The sequence below is a fragment of the Nannobrachium achirus genome, assembly GCF_963921795.1.
Source record: "Nannobrachium achirus genome assembly, chromosome: 7".
In the NCBI taxonomy this organism is placed as follows: Eukaryota; Metazoa; Chordata; class Actinopteri; order Myctophiformes; family Myctophidae; genus Nannobrachium; species Nannobrachium achirus.
In genome coordinates, this window is record NC_137816.1 from 27,565,939 (window position 1) to 27,587,982 (window position 22,044).

A 22,044-nucleotide genomic window follows, 5' to 3' on the forward strand; every position below is an offset into this window, starting at 1 on the left:
TCATTTCTCTCTCTCTCTCTCTCTCTCTCTCTCTTTTAATTTTTTTTACTCCTCCTCACAGACAAAAATCGGTAAAGTCAGCAGTCTGTTTTTTCATAACTAGTGGTTTGTTGTCTATTGATTCTGTGTCACTCTGAGGCAAACGCTCCTGAGTTAATTGTGTTTTTTTTTTCATTGTCTCACTTGCCTCATAAGCAAACCAACATGCTGTCAATGTCACTGGATCAATCTTTGCTGACGTCCAGACAGATAGGTCCATGAGACAGAGGAGAATACCGTCTGAATCATGTTTCCATTCAGTTAACCACTTAAACCCTATATACTTGGTTGTCCGTTATGCCACAGGGGTCTATTCTTGGCCCCCTCCTTTTTTCTTCTACACCAAAATAGCAGATCTACAAGCTCATTACAGCACATTGTGGGCTTTTAGATCTGATATTCTGGCTAAATGTTTGCCAACCTTCACTGACTGTTTACACATTAATATGACATGCCCAGGGTTGTGGTTAATGTCCCATGAACTACATGTATGCGTCCCTGTCTGCCCATATGGTGGCACAAAATGGGAGCGTTGCCAGAGTCTGACAACACAGTACATCCCTGTTTTCTTTAGTATTAGAGCTATCCATATGGCATCATGATAAATGAATTATTTCCAATGAGAGGAGGGGACACCAGGGATGGACATTTCTTATTAAACAAACACTGCATTTGCTTTTTGTTTGGTAGTTTTTGATGACCAGTAGGATGGCCTGAAACAGAGAAACATATAGGTAGTAGTAAACACTATATCATTGACCGGGGTCCACCAGAGGTCTATACCTTTTCCCTCTACAACAAAAATCTCTTCGAGGTAATTCGCTGATCTACATAATTATATTATTGAATCTACTATATCCCGAGGAATCAACCTAAGTACTCCAAAAAGGATTATAAATATAATTATATTTATACAAAATAAATGAATAAATCGTTTGTAATACAAATGAATCTCTCCTGAAATAATTCAAATGATTACCAAACAGCTGTGGTAATCAACTATAAGTAATCACTTAAACGCTATAATTGTGGGCTCGCTGAAAGGCGAGACCAGTATGTTATATGAAATCTTTATAGACCAAGTTTATTCTCCTCAAACCAGACCGACAGTACAAAGGCAGGGCCTGCGCCAATTCTTGACTATCTGGCCAACCACAGCGTTTCTCTGACGATTCTAGTTGTTATCATTCTGGGGGGAGTTTGTTCATGTTTTTGTGAGGGTATCAACCCTAGGAGACACGGGGAGAACATGCAAACTCCACACAGAAAGGCCCTATCGCCAACCCTACCTAGGGTGTGAGCGATAGGGCCTAAACATGGAGAACACTATATATGGAGATAGTCCAGTCCATCATGTCATATGGGACTACCGTCATAGACAGTAGCCATTGTTAGGCCGGAGTCAATGGCTGTCTGTCTGACTGTCTGTACAGGAAGTGATGTCACATGACATGACATACTTTTTATGCCCATATATGAGTCATTCTGTACCACATCTCCATGTTTAGGCCAAACAGGTTCGCTCCATTTCTCCATGTATAGGTCCAAATGACCTCACCCTAAAGGGCGAGGTCGCGCCAATTCTTGACCATCTGGCCAACCACAGCGTCTCTCTGACGATTCTAGTTGTTCATTTAGACACTTCAGCTTAGAGTTGAACATAAGACGTTTATTGAAGTAACGTAACGTTTATGCAATGATATTGCATTGAGTTTGGCAGATGGGCTCTGCTCTGATGATATACAGATTTATCTGTGTAAACGTACATGTCACAGAATCTGCTATCTCAGACCCCCCAGAGCAGAGCATAAGTTACATAAGTACATGAACTTCCAATACATCATAAATTACATCACATAGAATAACCATCATACAATCGACATATCAAAACACAACATAGAATAACCATAGTACAACAACATTTCATCATATCACAATCATGGAATAACCATAGTACAAGCCACATGTTATCCTATCGCAGCGCATCCATAACAACTGAAGCTAACTGCCACAGGGAGGAGGCCGGGGAGGTGGAGGATTTTTCTAACACACATCACACAACCTGCTTCGACAGCTGAACATTGTAGAATGAGCAGTGAGCAGAGGCTGCTTATAAGCCTACACTGGGCAAAGAGGGCGTGTGTGAAGGAGCTTGTAGCGAATGAGAATGAACGTGGGCGTATGAATTAATTAGCTGTTAGAGAACGAAGAGGGGGGGGTTTCGGGTTATATCTAGACTCTAACTTCCGTGTCCCAATGAACTACGCTGCGCTAGATTTCATTTAGACACTTCAGCTTAGAGTTGAACATAAGACGTTTATTGAAGTAACGTAACGTTTATGCAATGATATTGCATTGAGTTTGGCAGATGGGCTCTGCTCTGATGATATACAGATTTATCTGTGTAAACGTACATGTCACAGAATCTGCTATCTCAGACCCCCAACACTCACTCACCGCTGTGAGAATAATCCATGCAGAGCCACACCTTTAAGAATGAGAGAAGATAGATAAGTGAATGAAATGTGGTTAAATGCTATATAAGGTTATTTCCGATGAAATAACGCCATGAGTGCAGTGTCCCATTTCCATTAACGAGGAGCCGTATGCCCTCCTAATCTAAACCGTTATCCCACACCGATGCCAACGTAGATGAGGATTAATGGAAATCTAACGAATAAAACTAGTAATAGACAGCATGTCTAATTTTCTTCATATGCAAGGTCCGATGACCCAGCCCTACTACTCATGTGATAACTCAGAAGCGATCCGAGACATCACATGAATAGATCGGCAAACCATGTTCTCCGGCGAAAACAGATTTGATATGAACAAAATATTCTATCTAGTGATCTAGCTATGTGTAATTTTCTTCATATGCAAGGTACGATGACCCAGCCCTACTACTCATGTGATAACTCAGAAGCGATCCGAGACATCGCATGAATAGATCGGCAAACCATGTTCTCCGGCGAAAACAGATTTGATATGAACAAAATATTCTATCTAGTGATCTAGCTATGTGAAATTTCCTTCATCACGTCATCCGAGCACTCAAGATGACGCCCCATTCATGTGGACCCTGTTTCAGCTCTGATTCTGATACAGCCAGATGAATTATTAGGGCAGATCATGCTCCGGCGAGTCATATCTGGCATGAAGAAAATATGCTATCTAAGGAACTACTGTAATAAATGCGTAATAGCAACCTTGGTCTCCGGCGAGACATATGGGCAACCCTTGTTCTCCGGCGAGAACATATCTGTCATGAATAAATTGTAAATACGTAATAGCCTTCGCATAATCACCAAACCCGAACCCCCAACCCGCACTACGGCAGGAGTATAAGATGACCAATCATCAAAGAATATCATACCATCTGAATGATAGATTACCATTAGTTAATGCTCGTGCTTTCTGAGATGCAAGATCTCATGCCTTAAGCCGATATATCGTTTGAAAGCGTCAGACAGCCAACGTCTGACCAATGCTTCAGTGCTGATGACAAGTACACCCCCTGGGCATGCCCCAATATGACGCAGGAATTTACCCCTGATCCAACCCTTGATGCTGAATGCCTAGCAGGGAGGGACTGGGATAAATAATGAACCTCCTGAATTATTTGCTACTTGATTACGAGTCAACACTCCTTTTTAGCTGAAGAATCTCAGACGCATTTAAATGAAGAATCGTGGCAGCAGATGCCAATGTCCCGTGGATTTAATGGATGATGAACCAGAATGCTGCCGAGTACAGCTTGGGGCAAATCCACATCTCCGGCGCACCGAACACAGCCTGGCAGCGAACCCAGCCCTTGACATGGCCTTCCCAGTATCCGTGAAGATGAGATCAACCTCCAGGATTTAGTCATCATTGCAGGTAGCGGGACATAGAGGAATGACAGAAAACAGCGGTATCAGATCTTATGACAAATAATCATATCTGCTAGCATGATTGCTCCAGCTTAATTGAAACAATTCCAACAGTTTTATTTTAAATTGCGACACTTGCTTTGGCAATGTAAACGTATGTTTCTCATGCCAATAAAGCTCTTTTGAAATGAATGGAGTGAATGGTTACGAGGTTGCATATCGGGCAACACCAGCCACCATAGCATACAACAGACTTGAACGGGATTAATTTGAGAAAGATATAGTTTGATCAACGAATGACCTGCCTTTCATGGCTTTGGGAGAAGATCCAAATACCAAGGTGAGCTTGATTACTGCTGGGCAATGACCATGGCTGCAAAAGATGAAAACCCCGCAGCACCCACGCACTCCTGGACCTTCCAGCCTCCTTGATGAACCCAAGATCGTCCCGACAGCATTACATCTCCATGATGGCGATCGCTCATAAGACAGAAAACAGCACAGTATGAGATCAAGCAATGAATACATTTGCAGTGCAGAATTAGAGAAAGGCCATGATAGGCCAGCGCAGCAAAGAATACGTTTGCAGTGCCGAAATAGAGAAGGGCCACGATAGGCCAAAGCAGAATTAATACATTACATTGCAGAAATAGGCCACGATAGGCCAAACCAGAATGAATAGATCTGCTTTGCAGAAATAGCCACGATAGGCCAAACCAGAATTAATAGATCTGCTTTGCAGAAATAGGCCACGATAGGCCAAACCAGAATTAATAGATCTGCTTTGCAGAAATAGCCACGATAAGCCAGAGCAGAATTCATATATTTGCAGTGCAGAAATATCGGCCAATTATTTGTTTACAACAGACTAAATGCACAGCTGACTGTATTATGTAATCAATTCCCAACAGATCCCCAAACCTGTTGTTTTGGGGAGCACTGGTTATTCAACCTCCTCTTGAGTGCTAGTGAGGTGCTCCCATGGGTGCGCCCTTATCGAGACATCACATAATACTTCATTGCACAACGGCGTTCCACGTCAAGAGTAGCTGATATACAAACTCACATCGCGTCACCAATGCACCCTTCTGAGCTTGGAGGTCTGCGGCTCTGCGCGCAACACCGTCGCTTCATGGACTGCAGCTGGGCGAGCAGTATACGCTCGGTGGTCCAGTGGATCGGGTGGGTGATCATGAGGAGCGCTCCCTCTGTTAGTAAAAGTCCTAAGCATCCTTCCTCCACACTGGGAGAAAAACGGCATCTGAAGTTGATGGAATGCATTTTTAAACACGAGTGCCATCCATTGCATACTATGAACTGTGGGGTTCATTTGGTGCCGACCGGCGTGCGCATACTGGTTTATATCAATGTGACGTGGACCATTAAGCATCTATAAAGCCATGATAGGCCAGTACAGAAATGAATACATTTGCAATCCAGAATATAAACCATGATAGGCCAGCCCAGAATAATTATTTGCCATGCCAAGCAAAAGCAGAATGTAGCAAATGCAATGCTCGAAATAGCAAAATGCTCAAAGCTCAAAATAGCAAAATGCTTAGCACTCGGAAGTACTCGAAAATACTCAGTACTCGAAAATACTCAGTACTCGAAAATACTCAGTAGGCCTACTAGAAAATACTTGATACTCAGCAAAATGGCAAAATACTCAATGGACAAGGCTCATGACCGACCTCATGGTATCCCCAGTAGCAGCTGAAGCTGTAGTATCAATGCGATCTGCTGTGCTAGCAGACTCATGACTGACCTCATAGTAACCACAGAGGGAGCATCAAGCTTTAAGTTTTGGCTGCCATACTAGCAACAGCCTGGGTAAAGTAGTATTAACTGAAATGACTAGCATGCATGTTAGCTGCTTAGCAACAGACATGGCAGCTGAAGCATGAAGCTGAACTGATAGACGCCAATAGTATACAATGCTAGAATGCTTAGAGCTGCATACAGTTATGCTAACCAAGCAATGAAGCCACCATCACATGACAAGCAACGGAATAGATGAAAGCTAGCTTTAGCTTAGCATGAACAAACAACCTGGATGCTAGCATTGGCTCACCACCAAACAATTAGAATGAGGAAATCATCATACCACATGCTACAATGCACAATACTCAGACTATCCAAATGGCTATATCCTCCTCATACAGCCTGACATGAAATGTCAACGTATGTTCAAAGTCACTTACCAAGTAGCTACTAGCTGTATACATCATGCCTCAAGACCAAACACTCAAACTAGGCTTTAGGCCAGACAGGCCTCGAACCTGGAAGCCCTTAAGGCAGCTCTTGACCACATTTCCCATCGCACATTTTAACTAAATATAATTTCTCAATCTCGACTCAATTCCTATACTAATCGACTCCAAAGCAAGCTAGCAAGAGAGTGCTGAGGTGAGACCAACACTGCACCACCAAGATGAAACTCTCCGGTTGCCAGAGTCTGTGAGTGAAGCAAGGGACCAGGTCTATGAAAACAAGCCCAAGGTTTCACCACTTCACCGCTCTAATTAAGTTTGCCAATAAAGGAACGATGAAGGCAAGGCCATATAGACAACTACACTTCAGAACAAGCCCAAACAGAAGCAACCCACTACTAGAACTTAACAGAAAACAAAATCAAGTTGCTTATAATGAGCAGACGTGGCAACACTGCCAGCCTGAGAACAGGTGTGGATGTGTGAATGATAGAAGCAGTACAGACTGGTTATGAGAGGCTCTTGGTTACAAAGGAGCCTCCATTATCAAGCTTTCCACCACATTGGAGAATTTACTGGTGCCTACATTTATAAGCCACAAAATGAGACCTTCATAACCATACTTATCGTATACGCCGAAGAGACTGAACTCCTGCAGGGCAGAAATGAAAGCTTCCCCACTACAGAAGATGGTGCAGGCTAATTCCTGCGACTGTCAGAATCCATTGAATGACTATGTTGCAACTTCACAGAACAGCAAATATCAAGATATCAGGTTAACTTAACAACTCGAGCAAGACAACCATTTACCTCCATACCCATGGTTTAGGCTCTTTGCCCCGCCTGATCTCCGACCAAATGCTACATGCAGCTGATAAACCAGACTATTTTTCTAACACACATCACACAACCTGCTTCGACAGCTGAACATTGTAGAATGAGCAGTGAGCAGAGGCTGCTTATAAGCCTACACTGGGCAAAGAGGGCGTGTGTGAAGGAGCTTGTAGCGAATGAGAATGAACGTGGGCGTATGAATTAATTAGCTGTTAGAGAACGAAGAGGGGGGGGTTTCGGGTTATATCTAGACTCTAACTTCCGTGTCCCAATGAACTACGCTGCGCTAGATTTGTCATTCTGGGGGGAGTTTGTTCATGTTTTTGTGAGGGTATCAACCCTAGGAGACACAGGGAGAACATGCAAACTCCACACAGAAAGGCCCTATCGCTCACACCCTAGGTTGGGTTGGCGATAGGGCCTTTCTGTGTGGAGTTTGCCTAAACATGGAGATGTGGTACAGAAGGACTCATATATGGGCATAAAAAGTATGTCATGTGACATCACTTCCTGTACAGACAGTCAGACAGACAGCCATTGACTCCGACCTAACAATGGCTACTGTCTATGACGGTAGTTCCATATGACATATTGGACTAGACTATCTCCATATATAGTGTTATCCACATCTCCATGTTAGGACTCATATATGGGCATAAAAAGTATGTCATGTGACATCACTTCCTGTACAGACAGTCAGCCATTGACTCCGGATTAACAATGGCTACTGTCTATGACGGTAGTCCCATATGACATATTGGACTAGACTATCTCCATATATAGTGTTATCCACATCTCCATGTTTAGACAGCCAATGACTCCGGCCTAACAATGGCTACTTTCTATGACGGTAGTCCCATATGACATGATGGACTGGACTATCTCCATATATAGTGTTATCCACATTTCGTGTAGCCGCCCTGTACAGGAAGTGATGTCACAACTCGCTGACATCACACTGACATCACAGGTCACGAGGATACGGAAGGAAGGAAGGACACTCAAGCGACACGGTTCTTCAGAGTATATGCGACCTTCGGTCGCAATAACAACACCCACATGACATATTTTGTAGTATTTTCTCCCAAATCTTCAGATACTAAATTATATAATGTATATCAAATGTAGGAGGAGTCTCAGAAGTAATGTTAGCCGTTGGGCAGATTTTTATGCCCATAAATGTTGGAGTGCCTGTTGGGTAGATCGTTGTGCCCATATACATGGTGTTCCATGTATGGGCTGTTTCGTAGGAACAGTATTTCTAGTTTCTTGACTGGTGTCCTTTTTTCCCCACTTCATAGAAAATAGCCGATCTGTGAGCTCACAACGCCACAAATGCAACAAAGGGACGCTATAGGGTTTGTCTGGTTAACAGAGATCATGATTCTTAAAATGTAGAAGCCTTGATTAACACATGATGACAGTAGGGGATAACATCAGTCGTGCTGCACATCTGAAGATAACAGTGTCCGTAAGTAAATTAACACATCAGTTTGACATCTGCTCCTCTGTATCTCTCTCTCTCCAATTATAATTAAGTAGTGAATACTGAAGAATAATTTATACTTGTAGTAATAGTAGTAGTAGTAGTATTAATAGAAGTAGTTGTAATCATCATACCAGTAGGTAAAGTACATAATCAAATAGTATAGGAAAGTACCCCTACTGTACGTACTTGCCTAGTATACATACACAAACATTCAAGGAAACTAGATGGTAATAAAACATATCCATTAGGAAAGTATTCATATGGAATGGATAATAAACAATAATATGCATCAAGTTATTATCTGGTAATTACACAGTTAGACAGCAAAAACAAAGTTAAACATTAAAATAAATAAATGGTGTCGTACTAATTTAATTAATAGCTAGTTTACATATTGGTGTCGAGTGACAAAAGCACGGGCTAAGGACAACCCCCGCTCAACAAAGTATGTAGCATTACATGGCTAAAAGAGATGAGTGATAATTGCTATTGACAACTGACACCAGTAAATCGGTTGCTGTTATTTTTAGACTTAAATGCAGTATTCAATATAGCAGATCATCAGATATAAAAAATAAACTTTTCACTATAATTTTGATCAGAAAGCTATTGTTGATGTGTGTAGATAAAGAGTGCATTCTCCCCATTTTTCCAGCTTCAGTGTGAAGTGCCTCAAGGGAGCCTTTTGGGTCCTTTGCTTATACAGTAGAGTATATCAATGATATCTCCTGTGTCTAAATGTGAAGCCATCGAATTTGCAGATGACATAACAAGCTGCAGGGCACTTACAGAACTGACATTGAAGCCGAATCTTGAGAGACTCACAGAGTGGGTTAGTTTGAACGGGTCCACTATACCTAACCCTAACCTTAACCTCAGAGAGGGAACATAGGGCTGAGGGAGCTTGAGCATGACCCTGTTTGAATAAGCTTGTTTTTAACATGAGGAAAAGCAAAGGGATGTTAGACAAGTCTATTTGAACCCCCTCTACAGCTCAGTGCAGAGGGAGTAATAATAGAACAGGTGAAGGAGAACAGGCTACTGGGAATACAGCTGCATGAATGTTTGTCTTGGACATCTCATGTTTCTTATTTAAGCAGGAAAAGAACTGGAACTGCATGTATGCGATTGCAAGCAGTGGTTCTCAAAGTGGGGCCCAGTGTTGTCTACAGGTCCTCCCCAGCAAAATGAGCCAATACATAGCTAATGGCTATTTCACTATTTTTGAAGAATTTGTAAAACTTTGTAAAAGTTTTCACCTAATGTATAATGACAAAAATAAATTCACTATTATTTCACCAGCTAGAAATAAGCCCAATGAGAGAATATAATGAGATATGATGATGATATATTTCAGTTGTTATCTTCACAATAGACATTTTGTAGAATTCTGTTATTAGGCCTGATTGAATCTAGAAAAATCGTCTCTTATGGGGGTCCATGGCACAAAATCTTTTCAAATGGGGGCTCATAGGCTAATGCATGGGGGTTCTTGGCATGCCCTACTAAGCCAAAGTGCAGTAACTATGTTTTTGGACACATTGACTTACTTCCCAAAGGTCAAATTAGCCTTCAAATTTGGGGGGGGATAATCAATTACCTCAAAACAGATACACATTTAGTGTAATGATATGCTGCTAACCCATTTGGCTGACCAATAGAAACACGTTTAATTTAAACCCTTTTATCAGTGAAATTATTTTCGTAGTAACTGTACATTGGCTTTGTCATCCGAGTTCTCAAAATATCTCCCTATAGGAAGATTTTAAATCAAGTGGCCCAAGCACTAATAGGGAGTCAAATGGCTTACTGTGCAGTTTTGGCAACGTGCCAGTAAGGGTGAAAATAAGAGGCTGCAGATAGCACAAAATAAAGCAGCTATAATCCTACTATAATGTAATACCCATACAATACAATGAATAGTTCTTCTATCTTAAAATATGTACGTGAAAAATGTAGCAATTCCACGTTTCACTTGGTGAGGGAATAGGCATTATTTAATACTAGAACAGCACTGACATGCAACATAAATATTCTTATCAAGTAATAACTTAATGGAATAGGTGACCTTCATCTATCACAATTTTATCAATAGGATTTTCAGAAGAACGTTAATATTGTTTAAGGTGGTCATTGTGAATGGTTAAAGCCAGGGAATAAGTGATTTGATATACAGTAAGCGTGGGGGTGTTGTAGATTGTGCTTTAGAATTGTAGTTTGTTTGTCTTTAAGTTTTCACAGGCAGAAGATACAGTTTAGTGTACCATTGTACACTATATGGGAACTCAGGTTTATCCTCCTTATCTGAGAGGCGTGATAAACACTGGTATCTTTTTATTTTTAAAGCTCTCTCAGAACAAATATAAGGGGGGAGCATTCCTGAATCTGGACCCTAGTCCCTATCAGACGCGCTCAAGCGACATTTTTACGCTCAAGGTTCCATTTGCTCATACAGAGCTTGGCAAGGCAGCATTTTCTATCAGTGCTCCACTTGCATGGAACAAGCTCCAAAAATCATTAAAAATAAAATATCTGCCGGCCTTAGGCCATTTTAGGATGCTGGTTTCTAACACCTTTGTTCTAAACTGTATATGTTTTAATTAATTTAGCTTCTAGTTTCTTGAACTTTCTACAGTTTTCAAGTATTCTCTTTTTGATTTTTCAAATGATGTCTGTAAATGTATACATGTATATATGTTGTTGTTCATTGTTGTACAATCTCGGTTGCGTTGTAAATGAGTGCTTGCGCTCAATTGTATTTCCGAGTCTAAATAAAGGTAACAAACAAAGTGTAAAAGGGTAAACATTGAGTTCGTGACCATGGGTGAGCAAAAATAAACTGAAAATAATTAGCCCTGGAAGGCACATATGGGCTGTAGCTACAGCCGAAACAATTACCAGTGGTCATTGAGAAGGATATTAGTATATTAATAACACCAGTAAAGTATACATTCCACTTGCTGACATGTAGCTGACAGTATCAAAGTCCAGACCAAGATGTACAAGCACTTAAAGTAACCAGCATCAGCATTTCACAAAAGACCATTATTGACTTACTGTAAAAGAGCTGTTGCAGTGCTATGCATGGATCTAAAACCAGACTAAACAGCCTCTAACATACAGTACTGTTGTTATGAAGGAATGCTAGTTCATGCACGATTACTTGCTTAAGAACTTTAGACAGAAATGGCAAGGATATATTTAGGACCAAACGGTGCAAGGAAGGTTTCTTGATGAGCAGTTGGTACCACTGAATGCTTGGACATGTGTATGCATTGCGCACACACACACACACACACACACACACACACACACACCTACACACACACACAGCACTTCTGCAATACCATACATTGCTCATAAATCATTAGATGAATCATTACCATGTGTTACAATTATATAAGTGAATCAACTATTCCACATGGAAACTGTGCTACACTCAAATTGGCGAGTAGAACAGGGCGAGGCAGATAGTAGTTGTACAACTATGATACACGTCATCATGGGAAAACATTCCAACAAAAGCTGGTAAAACGACTTAGATCCTTTAATCCAATTGGTAGCGCTGGTTCCAATCAAAATGAAATGAATCAGTGGTAGCATAAAATACCTTAAAGCCACACTTAACTAGCAAAAGTAGTATCTTATACTAGAAAATATTAAAAACTCTGGAAAGTGAAGTCAGTAGTCACCCACGTCACAGTAGCTTGTAGATAAATAGCACCTTGTCTGAAACGTCACTGAGACACTTTGTCTGTCCAATAAATCAGTTCTCAACTGGAGCCCAGCAGTGTGCGAGCAGTTCTCTTCTCGTCTATAAATTGAACATTTGCCACTGACCCTGCCAAGTACATGGAAGGGTAAGGGAAAATGGATTGGACCCACTTAACCCACTTTGGATATAGCATATTATATATTGCAAAAACACAATAAAAGACAATCATTTCAATCCAAGATGTGAGAATAATGTTCCCATAAGTTTTATTTGCAAAATGTGTAATTTACTACTACTGTGTGTATAAATGATTATAGTAACACAGGAATAATGAACATGGCATCAAACAGAGAAAAGAAATGAAGACAAATCAAATAATAAAAAAAAGCTGAGTGCAACATTCCTTTCAACAGAGAAATGTTATTTTTTGTTGATGAACAAGGAGAAACAGATCTTTAGGTGAGGATGTCATGGGCCTGCTGCTCCACCAGCATGGCCATATTCTTCACATCACTGCACCAGAAGTCCAACCGGTCCTTCATCCCCTTGATCTGAAACCACATCCAAACAGGAGACGATTACTCATAATGACAACACACAGGGGCGTCACACCAAATTCTGGGCCCTGGGTACAAGGATTCACTGCGGGCCCCCATGAATGTTAACTATTGAAAAATAGCAGATATACAAGCTCACAGCGCGGCACTGAGTGCCGCGCTGCAAGCTTGTAGATCTGCTATTTTTGAAAAATCTTGAAAATGTGTGCAAGAAACCTATGTCAAGGACCCCCAAGATGATATGTATTTGGCCAAGGACCCTGATCTCAAGATATTTAGTCCCAGGGACCCCCCAGAAGCAAAATTTGAGTCACAAATTTTCACTTAAAAAATACATATATTCAAAGATATATTCGCACATTTTCACAACTTTTCAAAAATAGCAGATCTACAAGCTCGCAGCGCGGCACTCGGTGCCGCGCTGTGAGCTTGTATATCTGCTATTTTTCAATAGCTAAAAGTTACTAGGGCCCCTCCACCTTGGGCCCTGGTAACTCAGTCCCACATCCTACCCCTTGTGACGCCCCTGACAACACATGCAGTCCTGGAAGGTAAGACCATTTTAACAGACAAATGTTCTCTCTGATGGCACATCTAGCAGCGCTGCACAAACAGATGCCACCCCAATGTCCAATTCAAAAGAGAACAGTATGGTGATTTCAATCAATGGAAAGTGAGGGAAGAGATTGGGCAACACGCAACAAAGGCCTCTGAGCCAGAATGGAACCGTTGACATAGTAGTTATATAATGGGGCTGATCTATATCCTCACTTACAGAACTGTTGGGCTGCAATGATTGATTATTTTCATTCATTATTGATAATTCCGTCAATAATTTTTTACAATTAATCACATAATAATCGAGAAGCACAATTTTATGTCAATGAATCACACTAACAATTTCTTCTTATTTTTTATTTTTTTTTGCCAGACCCAGGAAATGGGTGGGCCTACATAAGCAAATGTCTGTCGGTCCGGGTTTTCTATATAAAGGGTATATATGATGATGACATGATGATGACATGCCTACAAAAGGCATGATGTCATAAATGATGATGACAGACAGGGGGTCTGGCACAACCAGGTTGACCTGGTCTAGTTTTTTAAAGAAATGTAATAATAAGTTGAATAGTCTGAACCACTTATTGCCAATATCTGCCAATAATTACAGTTTTTTTTTAAAAATACATTTAATATATTTTCAAATAATGTATTAAATTGATTAGTTCAATGTACAGGAGCTCCCCTAGAGACGTGTGAGTGTTTACCTGCTGCAGGTCCAGCACTCTGGGTTGCACCCAGGTCATCTGTACCTTCTGGTCCACCTCATCAATGTTGCCTTTAATAAGGCCCACAGACAGAGCCTTCATCACCAGAAGCTCTACCTGCACACCATCAACAACAATAAAACAATACCAGTAAGAGCTGGGCAATACATCGAAAATATATCAAAACTTTGAACCAATAACCAACTTAAAGCAGCACTATGTAACTTTCCTCTTCTACCCTGGATTTGAACCTGGTTTCCAGCCTGAGTGATGACATGTTTACCATTGAGCTAATATAATAGAGCCAACATATTTGCTTGGGGGATAAATTGAATCTTGACCATCAGCTCAGGATTCTTGTCAGATTCTGTGACTAGGTGACCGTGAGACATGGCCTTTTAGTGCGGGAAATTAAGTCTATTTTTTGGAAGAATCGTTCGGTTTGTGATACAAGCACCACATTTTGCACAAAGTTTCCTCTGGACCTACTTTTCCCAAAAAGCACGTTAGCCACTCAATTTCTTTTTGAAAAAAATTACTTTCTATACAGTACAGCAATTGTATAATCGAGGTAAAAGTTTGAAATATTGTTATAAATGTATCAATACCAACTGTTTTATGTTCCCTTTCATGGCTTTGTTCCTTCCAACACAGCACATCTAAGAGTTCTGTTACTGATGCTGAGCCAGGCCTCGGGCCTCTAAAAATGTTTTATTCCAAGTTGTCAATTCAAAGTCAAAGCTGCCATAAACCAAGCACTACTTTAATCTCAAAGAACACTGAGACAAATGTCTGTGTAGCAACAGTTCGGCCAGCCAGGAATTCATTTTTGGGAATTGTATTTTCAAAATAAATTAGGTTGGTTTCAACTGGGTGAAGTAATTTACAAGTAATAAATGTCATTTTCGTATACATTTGTTTTAACTTCAATACAGACATATTTTCTGACAGTGCATAGTTCTTGGATTGTAATGCAAGTCATTACGTTCTGTGTATGTGGCTGTGGAACATACACTAACTGAGCCTAACTAACAGCCATTCCGTATCGGTCTAAAAACACCAAAGACAATGAGAGGATGACATTTTTCTCTTTAGAAAGCTACAGTACATAAGTGAGTCACGCTGAGCATGGATTTATTAGCGGATCGATTAGAGACACACCTCATTGACAGGGATTTTGGCACTCTGGGAGATCTCATGGAAAGTCAGCTGTCTGTGGTTGGCAGGACGGGTAAAAGTCATCTGGAGAGAGACACATTTTACAGTGAACATTTTGGAATGGAAAGCCATTTGGATATTGCCAACTCTCAAGTCAGTAACAAGGAAGACGATTTTGGTCTTTTTGAGGCAAACTTCAAATAGACACACATTTGAAGTGAACGACTGCATGCCAGCCTGTTACTGCTCCAATTTGGATATGATTTGATTGGGAGTTGGCAATTATAAATGAAATTCTTCCGGGAAAGAACTTAATGTGCAGTAGCTCTAATATGATAAGCTATAAAAATGTCTGCTTTGAAGGAAATTCACCCACCTCCATTACACAGAGCAGTTGGATTTTCTGCATTAGCTTTGCCTCGTGTGCTGCAAGGTCCGGCTGGGAAAGGGAAAGACACCAAACCGATAAACTGTTGAGGCTGACCATATTACTGGCAAATGCTGTAGTGCAGATAGCAACAGTGGAATTCTATATTCCATGACCCACGACTCTGATTATGCTGAGTGTTTCCATTAATTAGCGACAACTTAACACTTGCCAAGGATCAATGCCTCAATAAATACACATGTTATTGTATAATTATAGAATAATGTGTAACCTGCTGGCCCCAGGCAGACTTGAAGCTCTGGAACTTCTCCACGTTTCCTCCATTGAAGGCGTAGAGTGTGTCAATGAGCCACTGCTTGTCCGTGTTCCTCAGTGTCTCCAGAACTGGATGCATCAGCTGCAAAAAATAATTATAACATCTGTGTTTATGGCTATGTTAAGAGACTGAAGATTATATAGGAGTGTGTGTGAAGACAGAGCATCACAGACAGAGCAAACAATTCCTACCAATTCTCCAAAGTTGTAAACTCCTTCTCCTAAAAGTCCAGCCAGGCCCAATGTGAATGCCCTTTCCTGCTTCTCCGTCTCTGGTGGGTGAAGAACAATATTCAATAAGTATTCTTTTAGCTATGGCTGCTGTAAAGCATATCGTAGCTGAAGCATATCAGTGGCAGAAACCTTACAGTGTATGTATGTACACACACACACACACACACACACACACACACACACACACACACACACACACACACACACACACACACACACACACACACACACACACACACACACACACACACACACACACACACACACACACACACACACACACACACACACACACAGAGTATATGACAGCATCACACACAATGTAAAAATCACCAATCCCAGAGATTGATCAAAATGTGCAACAGTACCTGGCAAGTCTTTAATCTCTACACAGCCGAGGTAGCGCAGAGCATCCTTGTAGTAGGAGGCATGGTTACCAATGATGCGGTAATATTTGCTGGAGAGGTCATAAAAGCGCCCGTGGACTGACGTCACGCCAGGCAAGTTGTTCAACTTCTCCTCAACCTCCTCAATGAGTTTCTGTGACAGAATTGAGGAAAGGTTACATAAGATAAAGCAACTCTGGATTGCTGGTTTTATTTAATTTAGCTTTATTTTTTGGGGGGCCATTGTAGAAAATGAAGGCTTTTACCTTTGTGGCAGGAAGGTCATTGATCTCCAGTTTAAGACTGCCAATAGATGTCTTGCAGAGTATGACTGCCTCCTCACTGCTTTTTACCTGCAATCAAATCAAAATTAGTTTGGAAGACGTGACAATGGCTCGTAAGTGTCAAGATGGCATGACAACTACTTACCTTTTCCGTAGTCTTCTCAAGAAAAGTGATTGCATCTTTAGGTTCTGGAAATGAGAACATTTGCTTAACAACATGAACCTTAGCATCCCTATTGTCATAATAGGTGAACATTCTGTTAAAATAGCACATCTACAAGGTTACAATGTTGTGAGCTTGTAGGGTTACACATCTCCAATCTCCATTCAGAAACATTGCCATTCAGAAGATTGACTTGCATTATTCTAAATGGAGGTGTCACCTAAACCTAACCTAAACCCTAACCTCAGTGGGGTTATTTCTGAATGGGGATGTTTCTAAGTGGGGGTGTTTCTGAATGGAGGTCTGCCCCCAGCTTGTAGATATGCTATTTTTGGAGAATAAATTAGGTGTAGACTAAAGGTTAAAAAAAGGAGAGGGACATGAACAGAACCTACGATGACCCCAGTCAACAAAGTTTAGGGTTTATGTGGTTATATCCTCGATTAGGCTGAGCATCTAGACAGAATTGAACATGTTTGGGGAGGGAAGCAAGGTGATCTCGCTGCACGTATTCCCACAGGCTGGGGCAGCACCTGACAGTGGGGAATGTTGGAGGACAGAGGCGCTATGTCCCCCCCCCCCCAAAGGGAGCTCCTCACTAGCAGGTGAGCCAGTCTCATTAGTTATTGCCTTGTGGGTGGACGTTAGATGTCACAAATTTAAATGATCATATATGGAGACCAGAGTTTCCGTTAGCCAGTATTTAACGACCATTGACCGTTAAAATGTTTAATTGGCCGGTAATTATAAAGACTGCCGGCCACCGCGCCGGCTGGGAGAATGCTGTTATTAAGCCTATTATTAATATTATTATTTGGATAAAGCAAAAAAAAACATTAAAGCCAATCATAATAATTTAAAATTGTATCATGATCTAACACTGTCACAACAGCTTGCTGCTGCTTCTGCCACCGCTGCTGTGGGCAGTTGTACAGTATCTGTCTATTTGTCATACAATGGCATCGCGCATTGAAGATATCAAAGCTACAAGCTCACAACATGTCGGAACTTGCAGCTTTGTGAGCTTGCATGTCTGCTATGCTCGACGTGCACCGTCAAACGGCGAAGCACATATTCAGCTTTTCACAGCTGGAAGAGGGAACTCCACAAGCGCTGTGTGTCTTGGTTCGCTTGTCAATCTTTACTGTTATGATGATAAACAGCCCGAGGTAGGCTATTAAATCTAAACCAAACCGGACCTAGTTTGTTGACGATAATAAAACAGGGATCCGAACTCCTATGGGTTGTAGAATCACATGGATATTATACAATCAAGCACCGTGACTTTCTGATCGCAGCAATGGATGTGGTTGTTGTTTTCTTTTGCAGGTAGTTCTTCTTACCTGTCATCTGTCTAGCAACGTAGAGTATGATTTCCATCAAGGATAATGGATTGATTCTGTTGAAAAGTTTATAAAAGGCTTAATTACTGACAGAACAACTATATGTAAATGTAATTACACTTACACAAATCTTTCAAAGAAAGGAATAATACTTTGGTCAGATTCACCTCACCTGTGTTCAAAGTCACAAAGGAAGTTTTCGTACAGCTGGAAGAATATTTGAGTCACAATGAGTCACAATCTTTAGTGTCATGAGAAATGTACGGACTATCTTATAAGTGAACAAAGATTCCTATATGGGATATGGACAATTTATAATTTGAAACTGATCATTAATTATTCGACAGAGTTAACAATCCTTCAACTTACAACAATGCTCAGGGGGCTGTAACCCATGACCGCAAGAGATTATCAAACGAGATCTTATGTTTTAGTGATTTGAATGTGAATAATATAAAATCTAAATTACCTCCAAATATTGGTGAGGTATCTTCAGTAGTTAATGGAAAGGTTACTACAAAACCCAAGCTTAAGATTCTAGTGGTTGAAAACATTGCAGGGCTGCCAAGTCTCCGCTTTGAGCGTGAGAGTCACGCAATTTAACCTTTTCTCACGCCACACTTGCCATTTCACACGCATTTTTACAGACATCCCACGACCTCTCCCGAAAGTTCGTTGCGGGCGTATTCTCGCTCGGTAAAAGTCGCACAGAGAATTCTCAGCGCAGTGAATGCAGCTGCTCCTCCCCTCTCTCTCCCCCCGCCGCCGTGGTGGAGGGGAGAGGACCACAACAATCCAGCTTTTGCCTCCCACGAGCGCATGCACGAACGAGCCCGTGCACGATAATTTCATGGGTTTCTACATGGGTCTCTAAAATCTGTGTGATGGGACTTGTATTTACATTAACCACTTGAACCCTAATATCACCATATTCTGAGGAGGGCTTTAGAAGAGATAGGGCGGTTTGCACCAACACAACACTACTACTCTACTCTACTAGAGGGAAGAATCCAAATAGCCCAGTGGTTCTCAACTTAAATTATTTTTTGGGGGTCGCCATGATTAACTTAATGTGCAACATTGTTTTCTCACTCAACAGTAAACAAACCAACATAAAGTTTTAGATGCACATTTCTAAAGAGACAATTTAAGAACTTTTTAATAGCTCTAAAATGACAAATTAAACATTGGCCAAATTGTCAAGTACAGTATAGAGGCGGCAGACATTGTGAAAATAGCAGATCTACATGCTCACATGTAGCCTATCTGCTATTTTCAAAGTAGAACCGTGTTATACAAAATGATGCCTGAACTCTTAGTGCTCGTATAGGTTAGGGGGTCCCCAGTTAAAATATGATTATGTTGGGCGCAGCTAGAAAAGGTGGAGAGTGGCCTACTGAGAGTTTTAAATGTTTGATAAATACACTGATCACAGTGCTGTCAAACATGTCTATGGAGCTATCTATGACATCTATTAAGATTTCATTTGCAATACAATTTTGATACAATATGTATTGGGGGTCCTGCTTCATCTCCCTCAGCTAATGGGTCCTTGACTTGAAAACATCTTCTTGCCTGCAGTGCCTGCCAGGCAAACAGCCAGTAGCCAAATTATAATTACATCTAACAATGCTTTTCCTCCATTCACGTTTGGTGAATGTAGCCTTGGCCAGGAAAATTTGATGTCTTCAGACGGTAACCATCGATCATCAGGTGTTTCGACCCGTGAACCCTCCGCTACACCCTCCTGATGGCCGGGTCGGCAGTGGTGGCCAAATCACTGCCCATCTCCTCCTCCTGGCCAAGGCTAAACTCCCCTCTCCTGCTCAATTTGTTTTTCCCCAACAAGAGGCTCCTCTGGGGAGGTATTGGGTGGGTCCCTCCTGAGGTCTTGAGGTGACAGAGTTCTCCAGGACTGTGGGGTTATTCCTGCCTGGAGTTCTCCTTCGTCTCACCAACTCACCAACCAAGTAGTGCGCTGCACCTGTGACCCCTCTTCTCATTCATTTTTACACTCTTGACTATGGAGATAATTGCTAAGAAATTTGTATTTTTAAGATCCTGAGGAGCTGGGAGATTGTATAGTAGATTTGCTATTGGCAAGAAACTTAGATTGAATTTCTTTGTGTTGAACTTTGGAAGCACTCGTCTTCAATATCGCAACATCCCGCTGCCTCCTGCATTATGTGACATTTAGAACCAGGTGGATCCCACGAGCACTTCCAAACTCCAATACTTAGACAAAATAATCACCTGAACTGAATTTCTTGACAGAAAGTAGCTCATAACATGTCTACGGTGGATTTTTCAGAAACAAACACTTTGGAGATAGAAAGAGGATAAGTCAAGCTTTCCATAGAGCCGCAATATTGTTGAGTTTGACATGTTTAATACAATCAGACAGCAAAAAGAAAAAAAAAACATTGTGTCCCTATGGGAGGTATTGCAACCCTAGATTCATCAGATAAAAAAATAAATCTAGTGTTACAATTTGCGTCTAGATTGAATCCAAACTCTTCCAAAAGTTGCAATTCCTTCCATTGACATCCCTATTTGTGAGACAAAAGTCCAATCTGAATGATGATGAAACTCATCAGAATTGCACAAATATGGACAGCTCGGGTTATCTTAATTTCATAAAATTCCGTCATACATACTATAAGCAACTCAACGTCTGTAATGGATTGAAATACAATAGCATATTATTCGAAGTGAGACATATAATTGAATTACAGTGTATGCTTTGCATAGGACACTGGCAATTCAATGTAAAGCTGTTTGTACATACTTTTTTCAATGACCACTAGTGTATCAAGTATAAAAAACAATTGATGTATTTCAGTTACCTGTATGAGGCCATCTCCTGTTTTGAAACAAGGATCTTTCACAAACTCTGTCACCCTCATTGTCAACTGATGCCACAATCTGTGAATGGAAAGAGATAGTTAAACATGATTAATTATCTTAATACTCTGTACCCAGCATAGACACAAATACATGATATCAATATCAATACACTGTCCAATAGTCACAAATACATTATCTTAAAACACTGCCCCATAGTTAGGCACAAATGATCTTAATACACTGTCCCATGTATCGCCAAAAATAAAAAAGTGAATTAATAAAAAGTTATTTCATGTGATTTTCTAAACAATGGTTCACGTTTCTAAACAATGCTTGATTGATTGAATACTTTATTAGTAGTTTGCATAGGAAAAGGTACAGTTTCAAGACACTGGTACAAGTTCACTGGTACAAGGTCAACTAAAAGGAGATTCTAGTAAGCTTTTCGGCTTATTTACACAGGAAACTTTTGCTTCACAAGAGTATATACAGGTCTAGTCTAACCATTATATCAAAGAACACAACCAACATTTGCCACATGTGTCAGGTGTTTCATAATAAAAGATCTTTGGGGAGACACTGAGAGTGATAATAATAATAATTTATATAATATGAGCTGAAACAGCTACAATGACTCAGATGCTAGCAGCAGTTAGCATAAATGAATGTGTTACTTTTTGTTGTACAGCTCCTCCATGTCGTGCCATTCTGTCGCCATCTCCGGCGTGGAGCTGTCGCTCTGCTGCTGTTTGAGGAATCCTGAGACATCTTTCATTGTCGCTTTTGTTTAATCCACTTTTAACCTCAGCTGGGTTTATTTGATGGTTTGAGCCACGGAGCTAAAGCTAACTGACTGAACTGCAGTGTGTGTGATGATGAAGAGATGTTTGGAATCTCGTGTAGTCAGACCACAGTTCCGTCCGTCTCGCGAGATTATGC

At 40.9% G+C, this 22,044-nt stretch overlaps 1 protein-coding gene across 1 annotated transcript; it reads right to left on the reverse strand.

Annotated features, from left to right (window-relative positions):
* Positions 1–12,396: 12,396 nt before the first annotated feature.
* psmd13 (proteasome 26S subunit, non-ATPase 13) lies at positions 12,397–21,969 on the reverse strand. The gene is made up of 13 exons (XM_080729852.1): positions 21,780–21,969; positions 21,105–21,183; positions 18,431–18,465; positions 18,259–18,314; positions 16,898–16,941; positions 16,735–16,821; positions 16,451–16,622; positions 16,041–16,120; positions 15,805–15,930; positions 15,522–15,584; positions 15,149–15,229; positions 13,988–14,104; positions 12,397–12,713 (listed from the first exon to the last, which is right to left on the reverse strand). The coding sequence occupies exons 1-13, from the start codon at positions 21,878–21,880 to the stop codon at positions 12,618–12,620; spliced, it is 1,137 nt and encodes a 378-aa protein (XP_080585978.1). The 5' UTR covers positions 21,881–21,969; the 3' UTR covers positions 12,397–12,617.
* Between the last annotated feature and the right edge of the window lie 75 nt (positions 21,970–22,044).